Below are 24,577 nucleotides of genomic sequence, written 5' to 3' on the forward strand. Positions count from 1 at the left end.
CCTTATTTAATTTTTCAACAAAATAGAAAAGGTTAAAATAATATTTATAAATAGAGCTTATAATAGTTAAATAGTTATTTTTTTTAATTTTGTATAAACACTTTGCTTTATAAACAAACAATAATCTGGTTTATAATTGTAATAAAAACATTAAAAACGAAAAATTAATTGGCATCCTACACATTAAACAAAAGATAATTTTCAACATAAACATTTTCAAAAATTGTCTGCAGAAAAACTTACTTCATTAACATGCAAAAGCTTAGAATTGTATCGATTATATCTTATCATTTTATTAAAAGTAGGTAAAAGATTTTTTTTACATTTTAATGTAGTTTTCATGAAAATCAATTCATCGAATTTGTTTAAACAATTATGCAGAATTATATAAATACTTTATTACTTTTTTCCTGTCTATAAAAATAAATGACACAAGGATTAACAGATTAATACATTTGAAGGAATCACCTTATCTAACTTTTTTATTATTATAACCACTGCTTTTAATTATTTTAACTTATATCCTTTTATTGAAAGATTTCATTATACCTGTAATTTAAATGTCAAATAATATCTAGTAACTAAAAAAATTAATAAATAAAATATTTTATATTTATATACTACTATTTACAAACGGAAAAAATCTCTATTAGTTAAATGAAAGCAAGAAAAAATAATATAATGTAAATGTCGGGTATAATAAGTAAAAAATGAGACAATAGCTAGTGCATAACGTATGCTTAAATATTAAAATGTGTTTTTTCTTGGAATTGGCTGGATAGTGAGCTTTATTATTTTAAGGGGTTATTACCCTAAAGGTATATACTAATATACGGAGTTTCACCTCCCACTAAATATCTAAAGGCATCCTTTCTTCTTATGAATTTAGCAAAATTTGATATGCATTGTATGCTCAATTATTTAAATATTTTCAGATATGCATTGGGAGTTGAAACTATTTTTATAGCTTTGCAAGAAAAACAATTGTAAAGTTATGTTAAATAAAAAACTAATTTCCCAATGTCTTCAAAGCTTTTTATGTATTCGGCAGAATTCTATATGCATTCTCAAAATTCATTTTAAAAAGATTGAGTGGTTTCTCGGATTTTACACTAAAAAATCTCGCATGCAGACTCTTAAAGTACTATATGTAGCACATTTAAATAAATGAAATAATAAAAATATATAAAATATAAAAATAAAAGAACATTACTAACCTCAGTGCCCTCTTTAGTAATTGAGTCTTTTAAAATAAAGTCCACATCAATGCCATTAAAATAATTCGAAACTCTCAACCAGATTGCACGAACATTAAAAAACTTATAATTCTTTGATTCATTCTCTCCTTCAAGGAATGATAATTTATGATTAATATCATGCGCTGATAAACCATTAATATCTTTTTCTAGAAATAAATTTCCATCAATGTTTAAACTATTAAAGTTCTTGCTCATCAAGAATGTTTGTCCTTTATTTTTTTGTAATGCACTTTCAAATAATTCCTGAAAGTAATATTGTTTCAGTTATTAAAAATCTTCTAAATAAAAATCTTGAAATAAAAATGCTTAAGAAAAATTTCAAGCCTATTACTAACCGAAAATGAGCCACATTGATTTATCTGTCCATTAAACGTTAAGTTTTTAACATAAACAGAAGAAATCTGGAATGCATCAGCATGCAGTGGATCTTCAACTTTTAGAAGCTCAGAAAACATTACATGATCAAGTGTAGCATTCAGATCAACCTTTACTAAATAAAAATGAGCATATAAAATACAAAAATGTTTTAAATATAACAATTTTAGATAATAGTAAGGATAGACAATTTATTTCTCTATGCTACAGCTTATATATAGTATTATTTAAATATTTTAAATCAAATATACTAAGTGCACAAATATATAAAATTTACTTGATGTGTCAAACTAGCAAAAAATGGTTTTAAAATTAATTGTAACAGTAATAATACTGAATATCTGATGTTTTTATAATAATATTAATAGTAAATTTTTTGTACTTTTTATTACTACAACCATAAAAAAAAGTTTGAAAACATTTAAAGTTGAAGACTTATGAGACTAACTTTTAATTTTAAATACAGAAATGAGGCTCTTTTTATAAAAATTGATTGTATGGCACTAAAATTTCAAAATTAAAAGTCTGGAGCTGCAGTGAAAATAAACAAAATAATATATAAAAATAAGTTTAAAAAATTTCACCATCTTCTATTGTTATTATATTAAAATAAAAATTACAAAATGTGTCTATAAGTTTTTCACACAGTACTTGTAATCTAATCTTTAATCAAAAATTTGAGAATTAAAACATGGAGATTTTATAAAAAAATAAAAATAAAATGAAGATTGAAGTTAAAAACAGAATTTTTTTCTGATGAGAAAAATGTATAGTTTACACCAAGCAGACAAAGTTAATTCAATATAAATATAATAGCTTTTTAAGTGAACATTCTTATTATGAAATAAGGCAGAAACAGATTTATAGTAAGGAAAAAAAAGTGTATAAGTATTAAAAACAATAATACACAATATTCAAATATATTTAATTATATATTATTTCTATAAAACATTAGGACATATTAGAACAAAATTTGAGGTCCCAGAGTTATCTTTAAAAGAAGTTAATATTTAGTATTATGCTGCATCACTTCATTCTTTTAACAACAAACTTATGATTTGGGGTCAATTAGTCACATCACTGCTTTCAGCATCCTCAAGAAAAAAAAGGTTTTAAATAAGTTACATGTGTAAGGAATAGACAGCGCTATTACACATGTTTATTACATGTGTAAGGAAGTCAGTTTTTCTTTATCTACATATGATAAGCAACTAACACAATCATGTTTTTAATATTGTCAATTAAATCAGATTTGAAAAACTAAATGTAATGATTATTAAAAAAGGAACATTTTCAAAAATAAAAGCGTATTTCAATAAATAGAAGTAGGCAAGAAAAAAAAATCAAAACTTTTAACAGCAGAAATTTTTGAACGACAAAGCAGCTTTGAAAACATAAGACACAAGTAAACATAAATGTACTTAGATTACTTAAAACAAATGATTTATTTTACTTACAAGAGGGTGTTGAAAAATTTGACTGAAAAGTAATCACTTTTTGGATGATATTTCGAGAATTTTTTAGAAAAGCATTCATACTCAGATCATTGATTGAAACATTATTTATTTTACCATCTAGCCACAAGTTTTCAGCAGAGAAAGATCTGTAAATAATATTAAAAAGAATTCTTAACATGATGTATATATGCTTTATTTTTATGGAGGGTTTTAATATACATTTATATTTTCTATACATGCAATAAATTTCAGAAAGTGTTATCACAATAGAATCGGATAAATCAAAAAATAAAATCTGCCGCATAATTGGATAATTATTACTAACTTTAACTATTTGTTACCTCCTTCTTACTTCTAATAATAATACTCCCAGTTTTTATAATACTTTTTATAATAAATTATGAACATAATACTAGTAGACAAAAAACACCAATAAAATCTTAAATGCAGAAAAAATTTAATTATATGCAACATTATTAATACAAAATCATCATCCCCACATACTATCCAGTTGTGTTATAAAATTAAATTGTGTTAAAATTATTCCCACAAATTAAAACACCTAAAAATCTAATTCTTAGGTTTAAATTATTTCCATCATTTCAAGAAATTTTTTTAATTAATAATTTGTGCATTAATAATAACCTTCAAATCTTGAAGAAAAAACCTCACTACTCCTCTATCCTCAAAACGCAAATTTATCATAATATAAATGACATATTTGCGGGGGGGGAATTCCCTAAAGACAAACCTTCAGTTGAAAACCAATGTTCAGTTGAAAACCAATTCAAACAATGTCTGCTGGAATAACTTTAATACATTCTAACAATTTGCAAATTAACATTTTATAAATATTTTTCTATTTCTGCAAAATCATTCAATCAAAATGTTTGATAAAAATAACAAAATATTTTCTACTATCAGTATCGTCATTAATTCTGTAATTTCATCGTTATAAAAACTTTGAATATATTTTGAAATACATGTTATATAAAAGAGTTCTAAAATATTAAAACAAATACTTCAAAATATATAAAAGAATAAATAAAAGAGATTAACCCTCAAAGTGATCAGCCTCAGGAGAAAACTGTACTGAAATTTCCGTGCAATGCAGTACCTCCTCTATGAAAAACAAGGGGAAAATTGTTTTGTTTTTTAACAGGAAAGCCTGAAGCTTAAATATTCAATCAAAACTAATGTTAGAGGGTTAAATAAACTTCATTGTTAATTGATCAATGAAAAAAAAAACTCAGTAATGAGATTAGCACTTACAACACTTTCTTTTGTAGAACTTTTTTTTAAAGAATAAATATATCATTTGACTATATCTTTAATAATACTAATAATTATTAAAATCAAATAAGCTTACCCAATAAACTCCTTGCGAGAAATTATTAAGCTTGAAACATCACGTAGAACAACTGAATTCAAATCAATTAAATTTGATACATTAAGTACTTTAAGATTTAATGAACTTGAAAACATACAAGTAGCTAAAATCTTTTGATTGGAATCCAAAGTAACAACAGAATCATACAATCTGTTGAGATCTTTTCTATTCAAGAAGCCGGTAACAACCAATTTCATTGCTAGAAAAAATTGAAGCAATTACTGTACAATACAAATAAATTAAAATAGAACATTTCTAAAAGAATAAAATTGTTCAAGTAACAATTTTAAAAAGAGTGATTATTTTTGTTCTGGAATATTATAGAATGTAAAACAACATAGAATCATAAATAAGAATAGAAGCATACATAAATAAATAAGAATAGTTAGAAGCATATTTTGGTGCCATAAATAAAAGGAAGCTAAACTGCCTCTGGAAAATTTTAAAGGAAATCAACTTATTCGCAATCTCAGTTCTGAAGAATCAATCAGAGTTAAGATAGTGAATATTATTTTCTTTTTGCTCGTGGCATCAAAATAATTGTATCTTAACTAATTTTATTACACACATTTTTAATTTTGCATTGTTTTAATTTTAGAATCTATGTTATTTAGAAATGTTTACCTTTTATATTCATGAATTTTGCACTGAGAATGTGTTTTTGTGGCATCAAAGTAGATAAAAAATAATTATCAATGTTCTTATCTTTAAATGTAGAAAATTTAAGATTTTTTGAGAGTAAACTCTTCAGCTGGACTCTATCAAAAGCTGTTCTGCCTAAAAATAAGTTTTCAAAAAAATTAATAAAGCAGAGCAAATAGTAAATATCCTAAGAAATTTTATTAATAATAAACAGAAAATATTTAGAAAAAAAAAGCACTGAAACCTTATTTATAACAATTTCCTCTCTAGTAATTGAATGAAATATTTTCTACACTCAAGCACATAATCATTCTTATAATCATATTTGTATAAATTATTTACTTGAACAAACAAATCAAATATTACACATCAAAGTCAACAAAATTATTTTTTTAAAAAATGGTTTCAAATTTCATAAATTTATTTAATCAGATTATCCAGAATGTTGCTGTAGCTCCTATTGTAATTCTTTCTTAAATTACAATGAGAGATAGGGAGTCTATTTTAACATCAATAATACAATGGAAGAATCACTGATTGTAAAATGAGGACAGAACATAGTAAAGTAACAAGATAATTCTGAAGACGAACTTTCTTGGGTTAACAACTTTGTTTTTTTAACATATGTAACAACATTCAATTCGACATTGCAGCATATATTGAACAATGAAAGGCCATGTTAAGAAAGTAAAGGAAATAGTATTTGATTGAGTGCACACATTAATACCAATGATCATGCATCATATTATGCATAAGGGGACAATCAATTTAACATTTGCATTCATTTATTTTCCATTCAATTTTCAAATAGTTTCACATTCAGTCCTTCTGTTACTTATACTTATAAATAAAAAAATCAATATCCAGCAAGGTTAAACAAAAGTAGACTAGTACAGAATGTAAACAAAATCCACAATTTTGAATCAAAACTCAAGGGTCAAAAGAAGGGCTATCCCAACATTAGCTTCATTTTTATGTAAATTTTATTTTTTTAAAAATTCTTGTTTACAATAGAACTTTATGCCAAAAGCAAGAAACATGAGATAGAATTTATCATCCAAAATACAAAGGATGACAAACACGTTATTTCCACCACAAGTTATTTTTAACACACACTCTCATGCAGAGGGCTCTGCCATTATAGAATACTGAACAATTTTAAACAAAACCAATGTTATTGTAATTAGCACTCCTTAGCATCACTAATTTTTAGTAATTCTTACTTTTTTAACAAATGGTTTCAAATTTAAGCAAAAATAGATTAAAATTTAAATATTTTAAAAGCAAAAAAGACATTCTTGCAAATATGATAAATAAGTTTACTAAAATATTCTACTTACCTTTGCAAATCTGAAGTTTTTTAGTATGCATTAAATCAGACATTAAAACATTATTCAAAACAGGCACATCGATGTTACCTTTTACATGCATATCTTTAAATATGAATGAAAAATTCTTGGTCACGAAAGCATCCTAAATAAATTAAAGGGAAGAAAATAACTATTTTTGCTTTATAATGAAACAGATTAAATTTTTTTTTTAATTTTGAACAAAACATTTTTACATATCATCTGTTTATTAAGACAGTTTTTTAATTTTTACATTTTAGTTAATATCCATAAATCATAAATAAATGGTTGAATACAAAAATAAAGGTAAAACAAAAATAAAGGTAACTAGTCATAATAAAACATTATACATAAGAAAAAGCATTAAAATCAATATATGCCGTATTGTAACAATAAAAGTGTGAAAAAAGTTTCATTTGTCTTTATAGAAAATCAAATTTATAATTTCCTTGTAGTTAATAAAACATTTTATTAGAAAAAATTTATTGTTAAACATAGTAAAAACAGTTAGGAAGCATGAATCATGAAACTAATCTGTAATATGAAAGAAAAATATACAAAGACTATCGCAAGTAATCTTAAAAAATAGAATCTCCTTGATATATATCCAATTTTTAATCAAACAATGACCTTGCCCTTCAAAACTAACAAATTCCAAAACATATTTTTGACGAGTAGCAGATGTGAAAACTTTAAGGAATGGATAATGTAGAGTTTAATGATACAAGAACCAGATTTGGTTGCATTCTACCAAGTACAGCAGAGAAAATTTAAGTCTTATACGGGGGGAACTTTGATTAATTTTATTTTCTTGACACAAAAGGAATATAAATAAATTATTTTCACTCCTGCTAAGGAGGTCATGGAAGTTAAGGCTCTGCAATTTTTTGCATCAACAGTATGATGAGGGCTATATGGTATTTAATGTATCTTTGTTGCCCTTAACCAGTCTAAAAACTAACAAAAAGCTTACTTGCTATTTTAAAAAAAAAAACATTTTGGCTAACTATTTTTTACCACACAAAGAGAGATAGATTTTCACAATACAAAATAATTTCTACTAGCTACCCTTCAATGAGAATGTTATTTAAATATAAAAATTTCATATTATTTCTAAATCTTTGTGCACATTTTAAAATAAATAAATAAATACATAAATCTGAATTGTATTGAATATCAAATTTGAAAGAATACTTACATCAATGTTGATAAGCTTTTCTCTTGAGGTTGATGCCATAGAGCTCAAATGAACATCATTTAAAAATATTTTCTCTGAATTAATATGAGAATCTGAAATTGTTAAAACAATGTCTTGCAGAGAAATTCCATTCACTGTTTGCACTTGTAGGTTTTGTGTTAATAATCTTCTGTAACGTCCTTCAGAAACATTCTATAAAGTACCAGGAATTACAAAAGTCAATTATTGCCAAAATTGCTAAACATTTGAGAACATACCCATTGAACATTTTAATATCTGTGATAAGCTAATTTTGTCAATTTAAGGTCAAAATAAATAAATTAAACACTACTCAAAACATTGTTTTTTGACCTTCTTTTTATACACATTCATATAAAGAAAGAGATTTCAGAATAATAATCAACACATACTAAATTAAAAATAAATAGCACAATAACAATTTTAAAAATGCAAATAAAAAAAATTTTATTTAAAAAATTTTTTTACAGAGAGGTCAACTCAGTTTCAATAAAGATATCTAAGTTAGAATCCATTTTAGAGCACAATTTTAAGCTTATGTAAAATTAGAATGGATTGGATTGATACAATGACAGTTTTAAACAGATAGTTGTACAATCTGTCAATCCTTTAATTCAGCTAAGTTTTTTTTTCCTGTCATTAGCAGTATTTTATTATTTTATTTACAAAACATTTTTGCAAACTTTTAAAATGGAGTAATAGAAGTATTTTTGTTTGAAAGCTAATAACAAAAAAGGTATCTGAACAGCCATAATACAAAATTACAAGTTTTTATGTTTGTGATTTAGCAAAATCTAAACACTAAATAAATGTTTACAATAAATATAAATAAAATATACACTAAATAAATATAACACTAATGAAATGAAACTTATATCAACAATAAGATTGAGAATTATAAGAATTTGAAACATAGCCAGTCCTAATTTCACCAGAAATTAAGGATTCCAAAAAATTTCAAATTCAAAACATGCTGTAAGTTCCTTGTTCAATTTGTATACTTTAGGCAAAATACACCACAAATCTTTTGACTAAAGAAAAAATTGCCTAAAAATTTGTTCACTATGTTTAAAAAATTATTATAAATGGAAAAAAATTATACTATTTTATGAATTACATTATAAAAACTACTAAATGCATTTATATACTAATGATAGAGCTTAAAAATTCGGTTTCATTAAAATTATAGAGTTCCAATGGTAAAAATATTTTTAAAAAATCATTAAATGGTTATCACTAACAGGAAAGTGATAATCATGATATTATTTCGTTGAATTATAACCAAAAAGTTTGTTTAATTACCTCTTTTAAAAAATGAAATGACTAAAAAAATATCTGAAATTTTGGAAAATTATGGGGGTGGTACTTGCTCCTATATTTCTACCTAAAGCCAAACCAATGGCTATTAATTAAAATATACAATTTATCATTTAAAAATAATTAATGACTCTATTTTAAATTTATTCTTGCTGTTACCTATTGTTAAACAAGAGAAGTTAATTAAAACTAGGTGAACTCTATATACATATAGTCTAAAAAAATAGGTTAACATCTGAAAACTCTAAGATTATGTTATTTACATGCAAATTGGAAAAATAATTTCAATATTAATTATAAAAAATAGGAATGCACAATTTATTTACAGTTTAACATAACTTTAGTTAGTAATAGTAACATTTCAAGACCTATTTGTTAAGTTTTGAAATAACAATTATCCTACATAATGTGCAATAAATATACATTTTTAATTTGTGAACAAAAAAATTTATAAATTGATTTAGTCATTTGGACAAATGTTTAAACAATGACACAATGTCAAACAAGCACCACTAGTCTAATGAAATGCTAATGAAATTAAAAATGATACCACTAAGAATATCTACTCAGTTAGATTTGGCAAGATAAATATTTTTGCATGACCTTAAACGCAATTTTTAATTCTTACAATTATAATATACTTCGTTATGAAACATGAGGTTTGGAATCAATTAATCTGTTGAAATTCGAAAGTTTATAAACTATTTTATGTTTTAAAAATGTTTAATGTAATTTCTTATTCAGCTTAATATTCAACAAATGAAAATGGAAATTTCTTTAAGAATGCTTTACAATATAAACTAATATTAATGAATAAAAAAAATGTTAACTGCATGATAATTTGCAACTAAGATGAATTTAACACAAACAAATGGACAAAATAAAAAGGAAGAAATATCATTATGGGGCTTTGCGATTGTAAAATCTACATTTACCTAAAGAAGGTTTTGAAAGTATATTTAATCAATCACACGCTTCCAAAAGTGTACGATAAATTGAAGCTTAAATATGATAAAAAGTTTTATCTAAATGTATGCTGTATTGCTATGAAACAAACTATGTAAAGGAAAGAGGTTTAAAACACAAAATTTTGTTAGGACAATAAACGTGAGAAGAGATTAAAAAGTTGCCAATTGAACTTATAGTTAAAAGAAGAACATTTAAACATTAAACATTAGAACAACAAATAAACAAGCAACATTAACTAATAGTCAGTTTTATGGAAGTAGTTTACATTACAAAGCCGTATTTTCACAGTATTTTACGAAATAAAATTAAAAAAACTGAAAGAAATATTGAAACTCAAAAAAGGAATTCATAATATTCAGAATATTAAAAATCATAGATACCTGAAATTTTTTCTTGAGCCAAACATTATTTTTAAGAGTAAGAAGGATATTCTCGATTCTGGAATCAGTTATGTTAATGCTATTTTCAACAATCAAATTTTTGAAAATGAAGTCTTTAGTAAACACAGTGAAATTTTTCTGAGGAAGGTACTGTATTTCCTTTGATAACTTCAATGCATTGATAGTACCATTATTCTCAACTATTATATCAAGAACAATAACTGGCTGTAAAAAATGTACTTTCCTTTTAACAACAGACATTCCGAACATTAAAACGGCATCCTGGCTAAAATCAATACCATTTATGGAGTTGGTAGCAATGCTATTAGGAGAAAACTTTGTAAAAAAGAAAGTACCAGGTAGAGTTTGAGAAGTTTTCAGTGTAAAGAGATGATTAAAATCAAAATTATTTATATATCCAAGAATCGACATATCCTTAATTTTCACAGGTTCATAAAATATCTTCTTCCCTGAAATGAAAAAAAATTAATTACTAGAAACTAAATGAAACAAATTATTCAACAAAAAATCATAAATTAAAAAACTTACAAATGAACACTTAATGGTTATTATAAAATATTCAGAGAAAAAATACTTAACACCTTCATATGGGAAACTTCATTTGAGGCTTGAAAATAAAACAGCATCACTTAAAAGAAATATTTTTTTCACTATTTTAATTTAATTTAAAAAGCATGAAGACATTGATTATGGTATTTTCTACTCCATCTTATAATAGTAATGATAACTAGTATTATTGGAAGTGTTCAGTAACATATTTTCTTCACATGAATCCATTTTAAATACTTTCCATGAAAAAATTATGTTATATTTACAAAACAGGCAAATAGTTTAAGACACTCATATGGCTATAATAAACTATTGATAGCTATAAAAAGTTCCATCTTCTATGCATAAAATGTTCAGTCTTGAAAGCATTCAGACATAAAAGCTGAAAAGTAATGGAATATTTTAATTCTCATAAAAGAGAATGTTCTTATGTCATGTAACTCAAATATTTTAAACATATTTTATTTGAATTGGATTATATTAAATGTGAGGTTTAACAGCCCAATTTGCTGCCATACTCAAATAATATTCAAATTGTAAGGTAATGAAATCAAATAGTATTTTAAATTAAAACTGGAATTAAAAAAAAGGGAAAAAAATAGGAAACAAAGTTAAAAAAATTTAAAAATCACTGGTATACTGTATCTTTGAATCTACATTCATAGCTGCCAATGCTTCTGTATTGCCAGAAGATTTTATATTTAAAGTGGTAGCAAAACTCGTGTTATTTCATTAAACTTTTTGAATTATAATAATAATCATAAATGAGTTTTACCACCACTACACATAAATAATTACAACAAATACTTAAAATCATAATAGTCTTTACAACAGCTAATTTTAACCTGGTCAAAATATAAATATATTTAAGAGTAAGATAGTTTTTAGGCAATTGTTTTACTACCACTTGGAAAATCCATTCTTGGAAAGAGTAAAAGTTGACAGGTATGCACTATTACTTGAAGACAATAAATTTTCGAAGGAGCATTTTTAATAGCAAGAAAGAATACAAAATAAATTTTTTGATAATTATAGTCTTGAAACTTCATTAAGTACAAGGTAATGAAATCAAATAGTATTTTTAACTATAACTGGAATTAAGAATAAAAAGAAAGGAAAAAATAGGAAATAAAATAAAATATTTGAAAAATCACTGGTATACTGAGTTTTTAAATCTATATTAACCTGAAGACAGTAAATTTTGGAAGGGGCATTTTTAATTGCAGGAAGAAACAATACAAAATAAATTTTTCGATAATTATAGTCTTGAAACTTGATTCGTTAAATAATTTGTCACTTTTGATTTAAATACATTTCCTTTTTAGGCACTATAGTCTGACGAAGAAAAGGAGGTAAAACTCGGACATCCTGATAATAACAGAACTCACAAAGAAGGCCAATTCCTTAAAACCAGGGAAGTGATTGATATCCCATAATTCATATTAATAACAATGAAATGAGGTTTTTAAAAGTTATTTAATTATCTCAGAATAAATTTTCACATAAAATAAAAATATATATTTTAAAAAGAAATTCTGTATTAAAAAGAAAAAGATCAAAAATAATTACCTTTTATAGTTTCAATTTTATTCCTTTTGACAGAAGCCAAAAACAACTTAGATAAATCCTTCCCATTTATGCGTTTGACAATTAAATTATCCAAAATGGTAAAGTCACCATCAATAATCATTTCTTTATACATCATATTGCCTATTCGAATGACATTCTTTGCATAATCTGTAATATTTAACTGAAATGAAATATAAACATTTAAAAAGGCATAATTAAGATGTTTATAAAAACATTGTTACTGGTGAACACATTATTTGTTTAATGTTTAATAAGAAAGTATAAAAAAAAATGCTTAATATGGAAATTTAATATAGTTAAGCTTTAGTTCTTACACTAAGGATTCATAGTGCAAAATGAAGATGAATAAAACACAAATTAAGGTTCAGAAATGCTTATTTTTTGTCCATTTCGGTAACTTCATGTGTGCTTTATTCATACGTCACACAACATTTCCTTATGTGGTAAAATTAAGATGTTTATGAGCACATCATTATCTCTGATGTTTCATAAGATATTATAAAAATAATTCTATAAGAATACCATCTACTCAGGTTTCAAGGTTTAGAATTAAAATGTTTATACAAACATTGTCATTAATGAACACAGAATTTATTTGATGTTTGATAAGAAAGTATAACATTTTATAAAGACATTAGCTTATAATATTCTGATTTCATTAAATTAAATACAAATGCTTATAAGAACTTCGTTAGATGAGAATATCAATTGTTTGATGCTTAATAAGAAAATATGTAAAAGTTTAATAAGAACATTATGTTGTACTGAGCAGGTTTTATAGTATAAAATAGGGATGTTTACAAGAACATTGTTAGTTGTAAATGTTATTTGTTTGAGTTATAAGAAAGTCTAAAAATGTTTAAGAACATTAGCTTACATTATGCATGAAATTTTTTGCTGATATAACATCACACAGCAAATAATTAAATGTCTTTTGTTCCATCACAACTTGGTTACCAGTTGAAAGAAAAAAGGTTTTTGGGTCTATGGTGTTTATAGCTCTGAGATTTATATTTTGCACAGTCAAATGTGACAATTTGAAGCTGCCATTTACATGCAAGTGGCTGTCATTTAACATCATGTAATCTGAAACCAAATGAATGTAAATAAATGAAACATGAATGAAATACATAAAATTTGTTATCAATATAATTAATAAAAAATTAGTTTCATTTCAATGTAAATTTTTTAAGAAAAAATCACCTTACAAATGAAAAATATTTATTTATAAGACCTTAAAACAAAAATCGAACTTCATTTAAAAGTTTAAAAAAAACAATAACACTTAACTAGCAATCTTTAGAACATTGTAGCAATATATCTGTAAAAAAAGATACAAGTCTTAAGATTTTTTTTTTTTTAAATTTTTAATGGCAAGATTAAAATAAAATTTCAGCAATAAATACAAAGAACCACATAGAGAACTAATATAGAAAGAAGAAAAAACATAGGGAACTAAAGAAGCAGCTGTAGCGATAATCTATGATTCCTAAAAGCTCCTGGAATCTGTTCACAAGAGAACTTAAGTTTAAAACTTGGTAAAGAATGAGATGGTCATCATTCATGACTCATCCCAGATAACAGAAAATGCAGATAAGACATGAAAATAAGTGGAAACAGTGGAATCGCAATTAAATATAAGCGGAAAAGTGCTTTGGGAGACAGTCATGGCCAAGGCAAGTCCTCAGCCACCATTTTACATCTGGACTATTTTGAGACTATGGATAAATTGTCTTTCCAAGACTTTTGAACTGTTCTAAGAGGGAGGTTCCTTATAAACTCCTGAGGCATAATATTTTCAATTAATTGTTTTATTTTTCCAAGATATACCAGAAGGAGATGTTTGTAGAGTCAAGGCACTCTTTTTGGACAGTGAATTAGCAATCTCATTGCCATAGATTTCCCAATGCCCAAAGATCCATTGTAAAACAATATACTTTTTGCTAACAAATAAGATTTGTAACAGTCTCCAACATTCAAGGATAAAGAACTCGAGGTTAACATCAGAGACTGTTTTGCAGCCCGTGAGTCATTAAGTATGACAGCTTTGTATAATTTATTTATTTGGCAGAAAGAGCAATCTTGATAGCCAGCAATTCCCCATCAAATGTAGTTACAAACACACCAGCTGGGTTTGCACATGAAAAAAGGGTACAGTGCACCTGTTTCAATGTTGGGTTTCTTTAGCAACCAGGGACCATCAGTGTAAACTCTCAGTCAATCTGGCTGTAGATAAAAAGGGTTTATGGCCTCGAAAGTGAGAGCTTTTAGGACATCTGAATCTGCGACCTTCTTAAAGACATTCTGGGGAAAGTCAAGACTCTCTCTAAAATCTTGAGTCTCAGTAGGGCAAGAAGGCAAAAATTCTGTTTCACACAGCAACTCGAGGTCCCTCTTCAGTTGTAGGATAAGTCTATTATAGTCGCAATTAAATAAAATAAAGAGCTCAACTGATTTCTTGTCAGTGTGGTCTTGTGTAGATAGGACAAACTAAATATATTTTTATATTTCGACTAAAATAACATTCCAGATTTGTTCAAAATCAGGATATTAAACACTATTTCATCACCCTACATAGTTGGAATTCTAATCAAAGGATTGATTTTTTTTTCCTGCTAAAATTAGTCATCACTGCTCTTGATCTAAGAATCATTTCATTCTAATGATGTTTCTAGTATCCCACCTTTTCTCAATGCTTGGAAATCTATTTAAATTATATCTATTGTGCCCTGGGATTTCACTAAGCCCCATCATACCAGTTCATTTTCATTTTTTTCATTACCTTGTTCAAAATTGTTTCTCTGCCCCTATGGGTTAAATCCTTTTGCATGTGTTTATTTCTTTTTTACTGCCATTTGGTGTTTAGACACTGATAAAGGTTTTCAATTAGAGAACTGAAACTATAATAAGTCCATTTCTATACTTTATTTGTTCTTTATTCACGCTTTTTGCTTTAGTTACTGTAGCACAAAGTATACAATATCCTCTTTTTGAATACTCAAGTCTTAAAAAATTTAGATACTAACTTTTGAAAATAATGTGATTTAATACATATAATTGTCAATAACGTTTAACTTTTTAAAAAAGAAAATGTCTTAATTGAATAAATTTAGAAACTCTTCAATAAGTAATATTAATATAAGTGTAATGTGTAAATTACAAAACCATAAAAAAAAATCACAACAAATACTTTGATTAAGATTTGAGGAATACTTAGAAATAAAACAAGCAATAAAAGAAAGATTTTCGCAATTTAAATAGATAATAAATGAGAATTATAAAATATTACTAACCAGAAATCGGAACACTATTCAAAGTATGAGTATTCACTGTTGTAAATAAACCACTGGAAATAAGCACTTCAGACAAAAACACATGGGAACCAGTTATCTTAATAGTAGAATTTAAATCAACAGTATTTACTCCATTCAAGTTAGCATGTGATTCCAAATTTGAAATATTTACTTGCATCCCTCTAACAGTATTAGAAAAATGAATATTTCCTAGAAACAAATAATTTCATCAATTAGAATATTTGATTGCCACACAAAAAAAAAAGAAAAATCAAATTAAAGAAATATCAAAAAACCATATCAACCACACAATGAATACATAAAAAGTCTCATCTCGAAAGATTAATTTAAGTTTCAACAAAACTGGTGACTGGATTGAATTGAATGTAGAGTTTAATGGTAGAAGAGACATATGTGATAGAGATGAGTTGGGGTTCAATTTCGGAGCAAACTCTGAGCTTGAAGAATTTTAATCCATCCAAACCCACCCAAACCTGAGATACATGGGATTACTTAGAGCCAGAATCTGCCCGAAATATAAATTAGATAAAGGCCAAATATAACAATAAAAACTAAACAACAAATGAAAATAAAACTATTAGAGCACTTTGAAGTCAAGAAATTAATTTTTAACTAGAAATAAACCTTCTGAGAAGCAAATATTAACAAACTTAAGTGACTAACTCAATTTACTTTTGAATGAAAATTTTCTAATGAACAAACACTAAATTTATCTTTTGACCACATAATATACTTACAATAATTAAATATATATTTTAAAGCATATCAGGAAAAAGAAAATGTTATTTTTTACTTGCAATGATAATTGTTCATAGTATAAAAACAGCTGTCTGCTACCAACATTTTAATTTGTATTTCTCACATTGTTTCTTAGCTATCAAAGGAAGTAGACTAGAACAATTATGTACTGTTACAATGAAGAATAAAAAAAAGCTAAAAACTATGAAATAGAAATTTTTGTTTTGAGAATTAATGATCATTCAATTAATACAATTAATACTAAATTCAATATTTTAAGAATTATTATTGTTCAACCAATATAATATCACTTATGTTTTAAGGCTGTGTTTTCTGAAGTTAAAATAGGTTATACTTTTTACATGAAATAAATTTTTAAATACTGCAAATTCTGCACAATTTAAAAAATTTTTAAAACCAAATTTTAACCAAATATATGTCTTGATATGTTTCACATTACTTAAATAAAATAAAAATTTGGAAAGGAACAGTTTTTTTTTTTTTTTTTTTTTTTTAGCATTTTCAGGTTTATTTTACAATTTTATAGTACTCACAAATTTTTAAAAAAAATTATATGCCATGACAATTTTTGGCTAATAAATATTGGTAAAATAATTAATTTATAAATCAAGCAAATAAGAAGTTAAGTATACAATATAGGTAAAAAAAGTTTCATGACTAAAAACTTATTTTTAAGAACCTTTTTAACTATGAATATTGAAGAAATCAGACTCTTATTCTGTAGCATTGGAAGCAAACTATCATTTTTTTCTAATTTCCTACTATTTCAGTATATTAAATTTATAATTATCAGCAGAAATTTAAATTGCACCATTTTTAAGCATGATACTGTATTTAAATCAGAAGAAATTCGAAAATGTGAGAAAAATTTTATTTTGAAATGTATACCATGTATTGTTTGTGTCTTTCTCTTCATAACTACTTTTTCCAAAAGTGATTTTAATACTGACACTTTATCGGTTAAGTTCTTATAGAAGTCTATAGTCGGTAAAAGTTTAGGAATATCAGATTTATTTGAGAAAGATATTTCCTCTATATCAACTTTTGCTTTTGAAAATATTGATCCTGAAAGTAAAAGAAATATCTAAATTAATAAATTAATTCTCAAATTAAGTTCATAATACATTATAATGAATCAATTATAACTCATAACATAAAAATCAAACATAGATTTAGAAATAGAGCTAAGTTCTAATAAGTTATAATAAAAACAATTCCTTTTTTAGGGATAATAGAAACAAAATAATTCAATCATAAATATAAACACAAAAAGTAGAAAATTTTTAGTCCTTAAAAAGATATAAAAAACAATCAGCATCAATGGCAGAATAAAGAAAAATGCACTAATGACATCAATTTTTTGGAGTGGAATGCATACAAATTTCTTCTATTCAATAATTTTATGAAAATAAAATAAAAAGAGAAACAAGGTCGAATTGAAAATACTTTACTATGCAAAAAGTCAAAATTAAATTAAATATTCCAATGTTTTACTTTTTTTCATTGTTTAAATTTTCATTTGAAAACAAAGTATAAATGAATAGCTCTTTGCACCAATTATAATGTATTTCGCAAATAATTTGATCAGATTAGCAATGGAATCACAATTTAAACATAGCTAGACTCAAATAAAATCTCAACTAAAAAAGTCAGAAATGCATTTGAAGTATATGAAGAGTAGAAATATATGAATAATTTAATATGAAGTACTTAAAAAAATAGATATACTCTGTTGACCTACATGAAGCAGCAATGATAAATACTAAGAGTAAATAAATTTAAAGCTAACCATTCTACAATAATTTTTGAAAATTACACAGGTTAATTCAAAGACTAAAGAAAAAAATCTTAAATTTTTTACATAGATAATATTTTTAATAAAAAATATATTTTATAAACAAGCAAACTCGCAAATAATGACAAATTTCAGTGACAAATAGCATAAGAAATACACCCAGCATTTTCATCTATTTAAATTTATCATAAATTAATTCCAAACTAAAACAATATAACATTATCTAAATTTCTTGAATACATCCTTTCTACATACTTAATTCAGTGTTTTTTCTAGTCATTTTTGCTTATAAGAAATGATGTATTTAAGATACATACTTTTTTAAATAAATTGTCAAAAAAAATGCAGGCATAAACACTTAAAAATTATTCTTTATTATTGAGCTTTGTATTTTATCTATGGAACATAAAAAATTCAATTTAAAATTAAACTAAAATAATTCCACAAGGTAACAAATTGTTGTATAAATGCAAAATCTTGCTGTAAAAAAAGAAAATATTAATTTTGACTACAATTATTATGATCATTTTACATTTTTTCTTATAACTTTTATTAATACATAAATAAATTATTAAACATACCTTTAACATTAACAGTAAGCAAACTAATGTAATCTGTTTTCATCCATGCAAAAGTCAAATTATCTTGAACTTCATTAAGCTTTTCATTCATGATCTGGATTCTCAACTCCATATTTGAAATGCATTTCTTTAAAATTGGAGCATTGATTAAGGATGCTACAAAGAATTAAAAATAATCTTTATTTTAATCATGATTTCCACTAATAAATAATTATACTCTGGATTACATTAGTTTCAAGCAAGAAAATAGTTTTAAAAAGCAGGCAAGTGATAAAAATATAAAAATGCACACACATACCAATTTTCAAGCTGTATATGTCAAAATCAATTGGGTAAATTAAAGGTTTCATATAATCTTGAAAAACAGGCAGCAAATAAAATTCTTGTTGTTTTCGACAAAGTTGAATACTTTTGATTGTTTTTGAAGCTGGAAGTTTAATCACGTCTAGTCGTGTCAGAGGAACTGACTTTGTCTGCATATAGAACTCTAAGATATTCTACACAAGGGAAAACAAAACTAAATGATAATATTTTAACGACAAAATGTAATAAATTGAATTAAGTTCATGCATAATTAACATGTGTAGCAACAACAGAAAAAGAATTTCAAATAGCATAATAAATAAAGCAAAATAAGATGAAAAAATGTAATTTTCATTCAGCTCACGATTATAATTAATTACTATTTTAGAAATATATTTTATGTAATTTATTTTTATCAAAATTAAATGTTTGCAGAAACAATAAAGCAAAAAATAAATCAAATAAAAAAATTTAATTCACCATGTTAGTGAGTTAATATTGGCTTACATTTTCTTTCAAAGCTTGAGCACTTGACACAAAGCTTGAGCTTAAACATTAAAACTAGTACAGAATGCAGTGCGGTAAAACACTTTGGATCTATGATAGCTTAAGTGACATTATACATTACTTATAGTAGAATTCAATCCCCTCATAGTTGACCAACATGGTGGATGTGTGCAAAAGCGAGAAACCATGGGATTTTAACAGTGGAAAACAAAGACTTATATTTAAAAAAAAAATTTAAATTTAGAAATTATTTCTGAGCTTAAGATCAAAACTTACTTAAATTGCAAGTTATCCAAATTATATTGATTTTTAGAAATTTGTACAATCAAACAATTTTCCAAATTTACACAATTTGTCCCCATAATACATAAGTTTTGATCGACATATGTCAGCGATTAATATTTTCTGTTACGAACATAGTAAAATCAAAAACATCATTTAAGATTAACTGATATGCATCCAAAACACCAGAAATTTTTTAACATCTTTGAGAACTAATCCCAATATAGAAGAAATATTGTGAGAAATAAAATGTAAATACCTACTAACTTTTTTAGCAACAGTTATGTATAAAGTATTATTAGGGTAAACTAAAACAGCTATATCAACTATATTTCCAGTATCAGAAGAAATATTTCTGTGCTCCACAAACTTCATACCTTAAAAATACAAAATTTGAATCTGAATTAAAAGATAGAAAAAAAGAATTTTATACAGAATCTAATTTATTTCCGAATACTTACCATTCCACCAATACTGAATAAAGTTGTTTTCATTGCCACAAACTACATAATGATCTTCTTCAGTTTTATAATACTTCATAATTATGCAATTTAACTCAAATATTTGAACAGTTATAACATTTCTTGAATTAGTTGCTAAGCAAAGAAAAGAGAAATATTTCAATTATAACCAAAGACTTGAAACAAATGTTTAAATATCATTTTGATAAAAAAAAATTAAAATATGGAGCAACAAATTTATAAGGTATAGTATAAAATACTAGTGCTTTTTATTTCTCAGAAATAAAACTACAATTAATATAAAATTTAACTTTAACTATTTGTAGTAGGTCTGATAAAAAAAATTATGATAAAATAAAGTTAATTGCAAGTTCAATAACATTAAAAAGTTTGAAAAAATCTCAATTAAAATATTCATTGTTTTGTATAAAATAAATATTTCTTAGTTTGTGTTGAAAAAACGTCTTTTTTTCCTGAATCACAGCCACTACAAAATCATAAATGAAAAACAAGCCAAAAATCTTTTAATTTGCTGCTAAACAATTAAATGAGAAATATTTAATTTTAGTTATGAGAAATATTACTAAGTTTAAATATTTCTAAAAACTTAAAAATGCCTATAAGTTTTTGATAAAAAGTTTTTAAAATGCTGGAACGAAATAAGATATGATATAACAATATATCAATAGTTTTTATAGTATAAAAATAACACTATATTCAGAGGTAAATATATCATAGGTTGGTATTGCTGCTTATGGTATTGTTACTTATGGTATTAAAAGAAGTACAGGTATTATTGCTGTAGGTATTACAAGAAAGCTAAATAAAATGTTCAATGTTTTTAAGAAAATGTTTTTAATTTTGTGTTCAAAAAATTCCAAATAACCACAACAGTTAATACATTCATTTGTTACTACTGCGAGTTAGCAACAAATGAATATACAAACAAATAAATACTTACATAAAGTAAATTTTGGAATATCTGTTAAGCTTCTCACAGTGTAGCTAACAGCCACATTCAGATATTTCTCAGTCAGCCATGTAGATAAACTTTTAGGCTTCCCTTGTAACGGCGATGACCTAACATAATCAAACTGAGTTCCATTCCATTTAAATAATCTAGAATAAAAAATATTTCTTTATTTTGTTAATTTAAAATGAGATAAGGAATGATTTTAAAATATAACAATTAATATTGAAATAAATTGTAATATGATTAATAACTGATTTCCAGTGGATCCTATTCCCAGTGGATCCCGTCCCATGTGAACCTATTTGGTAACAAGATGGCAGACTGTCTAGTAAAGGATGGTTGCAGCCTGCCAACTTCTGCATCTGATGAACTTACCTACCTAGAACTTTTTCTCAGATGAAAAACTTGAATGGGAGGATTTGGCCGGTGCCTCCCACTCATGATTGGTATAGGGCTAGTAAGCCAGGACGGTCGTTGATTCTTTCATGCGACAGAATAACAAATACTTGCCTTTCACGCCTTGCCAGTGGACATCTAAAATGTCTTACTTGTTCTCAGGGTATAAGATCCTACCCTCTTTGCCCAAAATGCCACCAACATCAGGCTTCAGCTGAACATATTTTAAGCTGCTTAGGACTTCTTCGAGAAGAAATTTACACTTCTCTTCTTGTTTCCGACTTTTTACTCATCAACGAATTTATGGATCTGGTCTGATGCCGTCAGACCTTTGGAGATTAGTAACAACAACGGTTAATAAAGGCATAATTATGATTAATATGACTAACAAAAGCATAATATGATTAATAAAAGCATAATATAAAAGCCTTCTACTAATTTAATCATTAATTGTATGTGAAAGAAGTCATAATAGAATATCCCTAGCATAATGATCATATGCAATAATTGTCATAAACAATATAAGAATACATAAAGCATTCCCGCAACAACCCATGTAACCCATTCATGGCCAGAGAGGTAATGGAGAGAGGAGTAAAAACTTCATAATTTTGTGACTAACTACATAGTTGAGGCTATGTGGCCAGTATTGCCGCAAGCTGCTTTTTCGTAACTGACACAGGCTGGTAACCGTCAAACTGAAACTGGATTGACTTCAAATCGCAATTGATTAATGAACCCCAGTCCTTCAAAATGACAGCTAAATAGCTTTAATCACTGAACCATTGTAGTTCCATAAACAATATAATAGCATTAAATTGTTAAGAAGAAACAAAATACCAATGTGTATTCTTATGTTGCAATACAATAAACATATATCAGGTTAAATATCAATATTTGTGCTTTTACATGTTGCATTATATTTTATTATGTTAGCTTTATACCCCTTTAAGAAGAAAAATAATTAGATCCCACTAATTTTGCTCTTTGACCCCTTTAAGAAGAAAAATAATTAAAAAATAGCTGCAAAAAGTTAAAATGCTTTAAGACTCTATCACCTAAAGTTTTCATACTCGGTTTGACTTTGAATAGAACATAATAAGCCAGAATATTCAGAAACATTGGAAATTATAATCTTAGTTTTTATAAATGCAACAGTTTTTGTTATTATAACATATTCAAGTTAGAAAACTTATGTGCGATAAATTAAATAACATACTAAAAAAATTATTCACATTTTATAATCGATTAATAAATATTAACACTGTGAAAGATTAATTCATAAATCTGAATGTTCTTTATTATTATATATACATAACACAAATCTCAAAACACTTGGTATTAGTTCCTAAAAGCTAACGCTTGAGAAACAGATACCAATAACAAAAAAGAGTATTAGTAAAACTATTTCAAAATTATATGGTTTATTTCTAGTGGGATCTAGTTGCTTTAAATGTAAAAGTGTCAAAAAAATAAAAACTATGTAATTGGGTATACAAAGAAACAAAAAGCTTCAATTTTTCTAACTAAACAGCTGATTCTTAAAAAATAAATAAATAAATAAAAAGTTAGCACTCTTTGAAACCAGAAATAACTTTCTGAAAAGTGAGCTGTAATGTAGGTTATTGCACACCAAATTAGAACAAAGCTTATTACATATCCAACTATAACCCCACTTTTAAACTAAACTTAATACACATTCAGGTAATAAGGCAAAAATATATGCTATTTTAAACCTAAATTCTTTAATTACACTTACTGTAACACAGGAGTTGAAACATCAGATGCAATAATGAGAAACAAAGAATTTTCAAACTGAGTTATGTCTATTAATGAAATTTGATGAATTAAAATTTTTTGTCTTGCTTCTAAGTTGGAAAAATCATACTGGTATAATTGAACATAACTTTTCTGGTCACTTTGATGAAAACCAATGAGCCATAAACTATTCCCATAGTTAAAACCCTAAAAAACAAAAATTACTTTCAATATAAAGTTTGTGCTTTAAAAGAAAAGTGCATATGCATGAAAAATATTAAACATCATTCAAAGATATATATTTTTCAATGATTCGTTCTTTCATTTTTAAACATTCTTACTAACTTATCCTCTGAGTCCACTTAAAAACTTAAAGACTCAAATTTCTCTTTTCACCAACTCCTGTCCCAGGCAATAGACCAACTAGATTCGTGAATCTTCTGTAAATTCTGAACCTTTTTTCCTGCAACAAACTTATAACCATACAAATAAGGCCAGAAAATTTTAAAAATATATTTTAGAATTTGCTTTCCTTTTTTTATCTATTTTTGTATTTCAGCCACATAAAAACATTACTTCTTTATCTGACAGTAACTATGCAGAACACTATATTTATACTCTTAAACATAATATAATAATGCATCATTCAAAGAAAATACTTAGAGTTGAATCACTTAACATAACAAATTAAAATATATATACATATATTGCATGTAATCTGAGTAATAAGTTTCAACAGATCATAATATAAATACAAAACTATAGGACACTAAGTCACACTTTTTCCAAGAACAGCATTATTAGAACAAATATTTTTAGTATTGTTTTCAGATAGATATTCTATAAGTTTCAGCTAAATAATGAAGTAATACCTAAAAACAGCTTGTTGTTTACTTAGAAATCAAAGTATTCTCACAAAAAATTAACTTCTTCA

At 25.6% G+C, this 24,577-nt stretch overlaps 1 protein-coding gene across 4 annotated transcripts in view; it reads right to left on the reverse strand.

The window, feature by feature from the left end:
- LOC107452930 (uncharacterized) overlaps positions 1-24,577 on the reverse strand; it is a 67,421-nt gene that overhangs the window by 25,701 nt on the left and 17,143 nt on the right. For 3 of the 4 annotated variants that reach the window (XM_043056104.3, XM_016069561.4, XM_087165259.1), the window contains 18 exons: positions 23,645-23,850; positions 21,478-21,635; positions 20,517-20,651; positions 20,323-20,432; positions 19,262-19,460; positions 18,964-19,119; positions 17,476-17,652; positions 15,808-16,017; positions 13,392-13,600; positions 12,494-12,674; positions 10,355-10,824; positions 7,671-7,862; positions 6,464-6,596; positions 5,106-5,258; positions 4,461-4,680; positions 3,092-3,237; positions 1,595-1,749; positions 1,218-1,502 (listed from right to left, as the gene is read on the reverse strand). In XM_043056104.3, coding sequence (XP_042912038.3) covers positions 1,218-1,502; positions 1,595-1,749; positions 3,092-3,237; positions 4,461-4,680; positions 5,106-5,258; positions 6,464-6,596; positions 7,671-7,862; positions 10,355-10,824; positions 12,494-12,674; positions 13,392-13,600; positions 15,808-16,017; positions 17,476-17,652; positions 18,964-19,119; positions 19,262-19,460; positions 20,323-20,432; positions 20,517-20,651; positions 21,478-21,635; positions 23,645-23,850 — 3,495 coding nt within the window. Of the gene's footprint in view, positions 1-1,217; positions 1,503-1,594; positions 1,750-3,091; positions 3,238-4,460; positions 4,681-5,105; positions 5,259-6,463; positions 6,597-7,670; positions 7,863-10,354; positions 10,825-12,493; positions 12,675-13,391; positions 13,601-15,807; positions 16,018-17,475; positions 17,653-18,963; positions 19,120-19,261; positions 19,461-20,314; positions 20,433-20,516; positions 20,652-21,477; positions 21,636-23,644; positions 23,851-24,577 lie in introns of those variants that run through there. The other variant, XM_087165260.1, reaches the window with a different exon arrangement.

The sequence above is a fragment of the Parasteatoda tepidariorum genome, chromosome 1 (assembly GCF_982258835.1).
Source record: "Parasteatoda tepidariorum strain Cologne lab strain chromosome 1, Ptep-v5.0, whole genome shotgun sequence".
NCBI classification, from domain to species: Eukaryota; Metazoa; Arthropoda; class Arachnida; order Araneae; family Theridiidae; genus Parasteatoda; species Parasteatoda tepidariorum.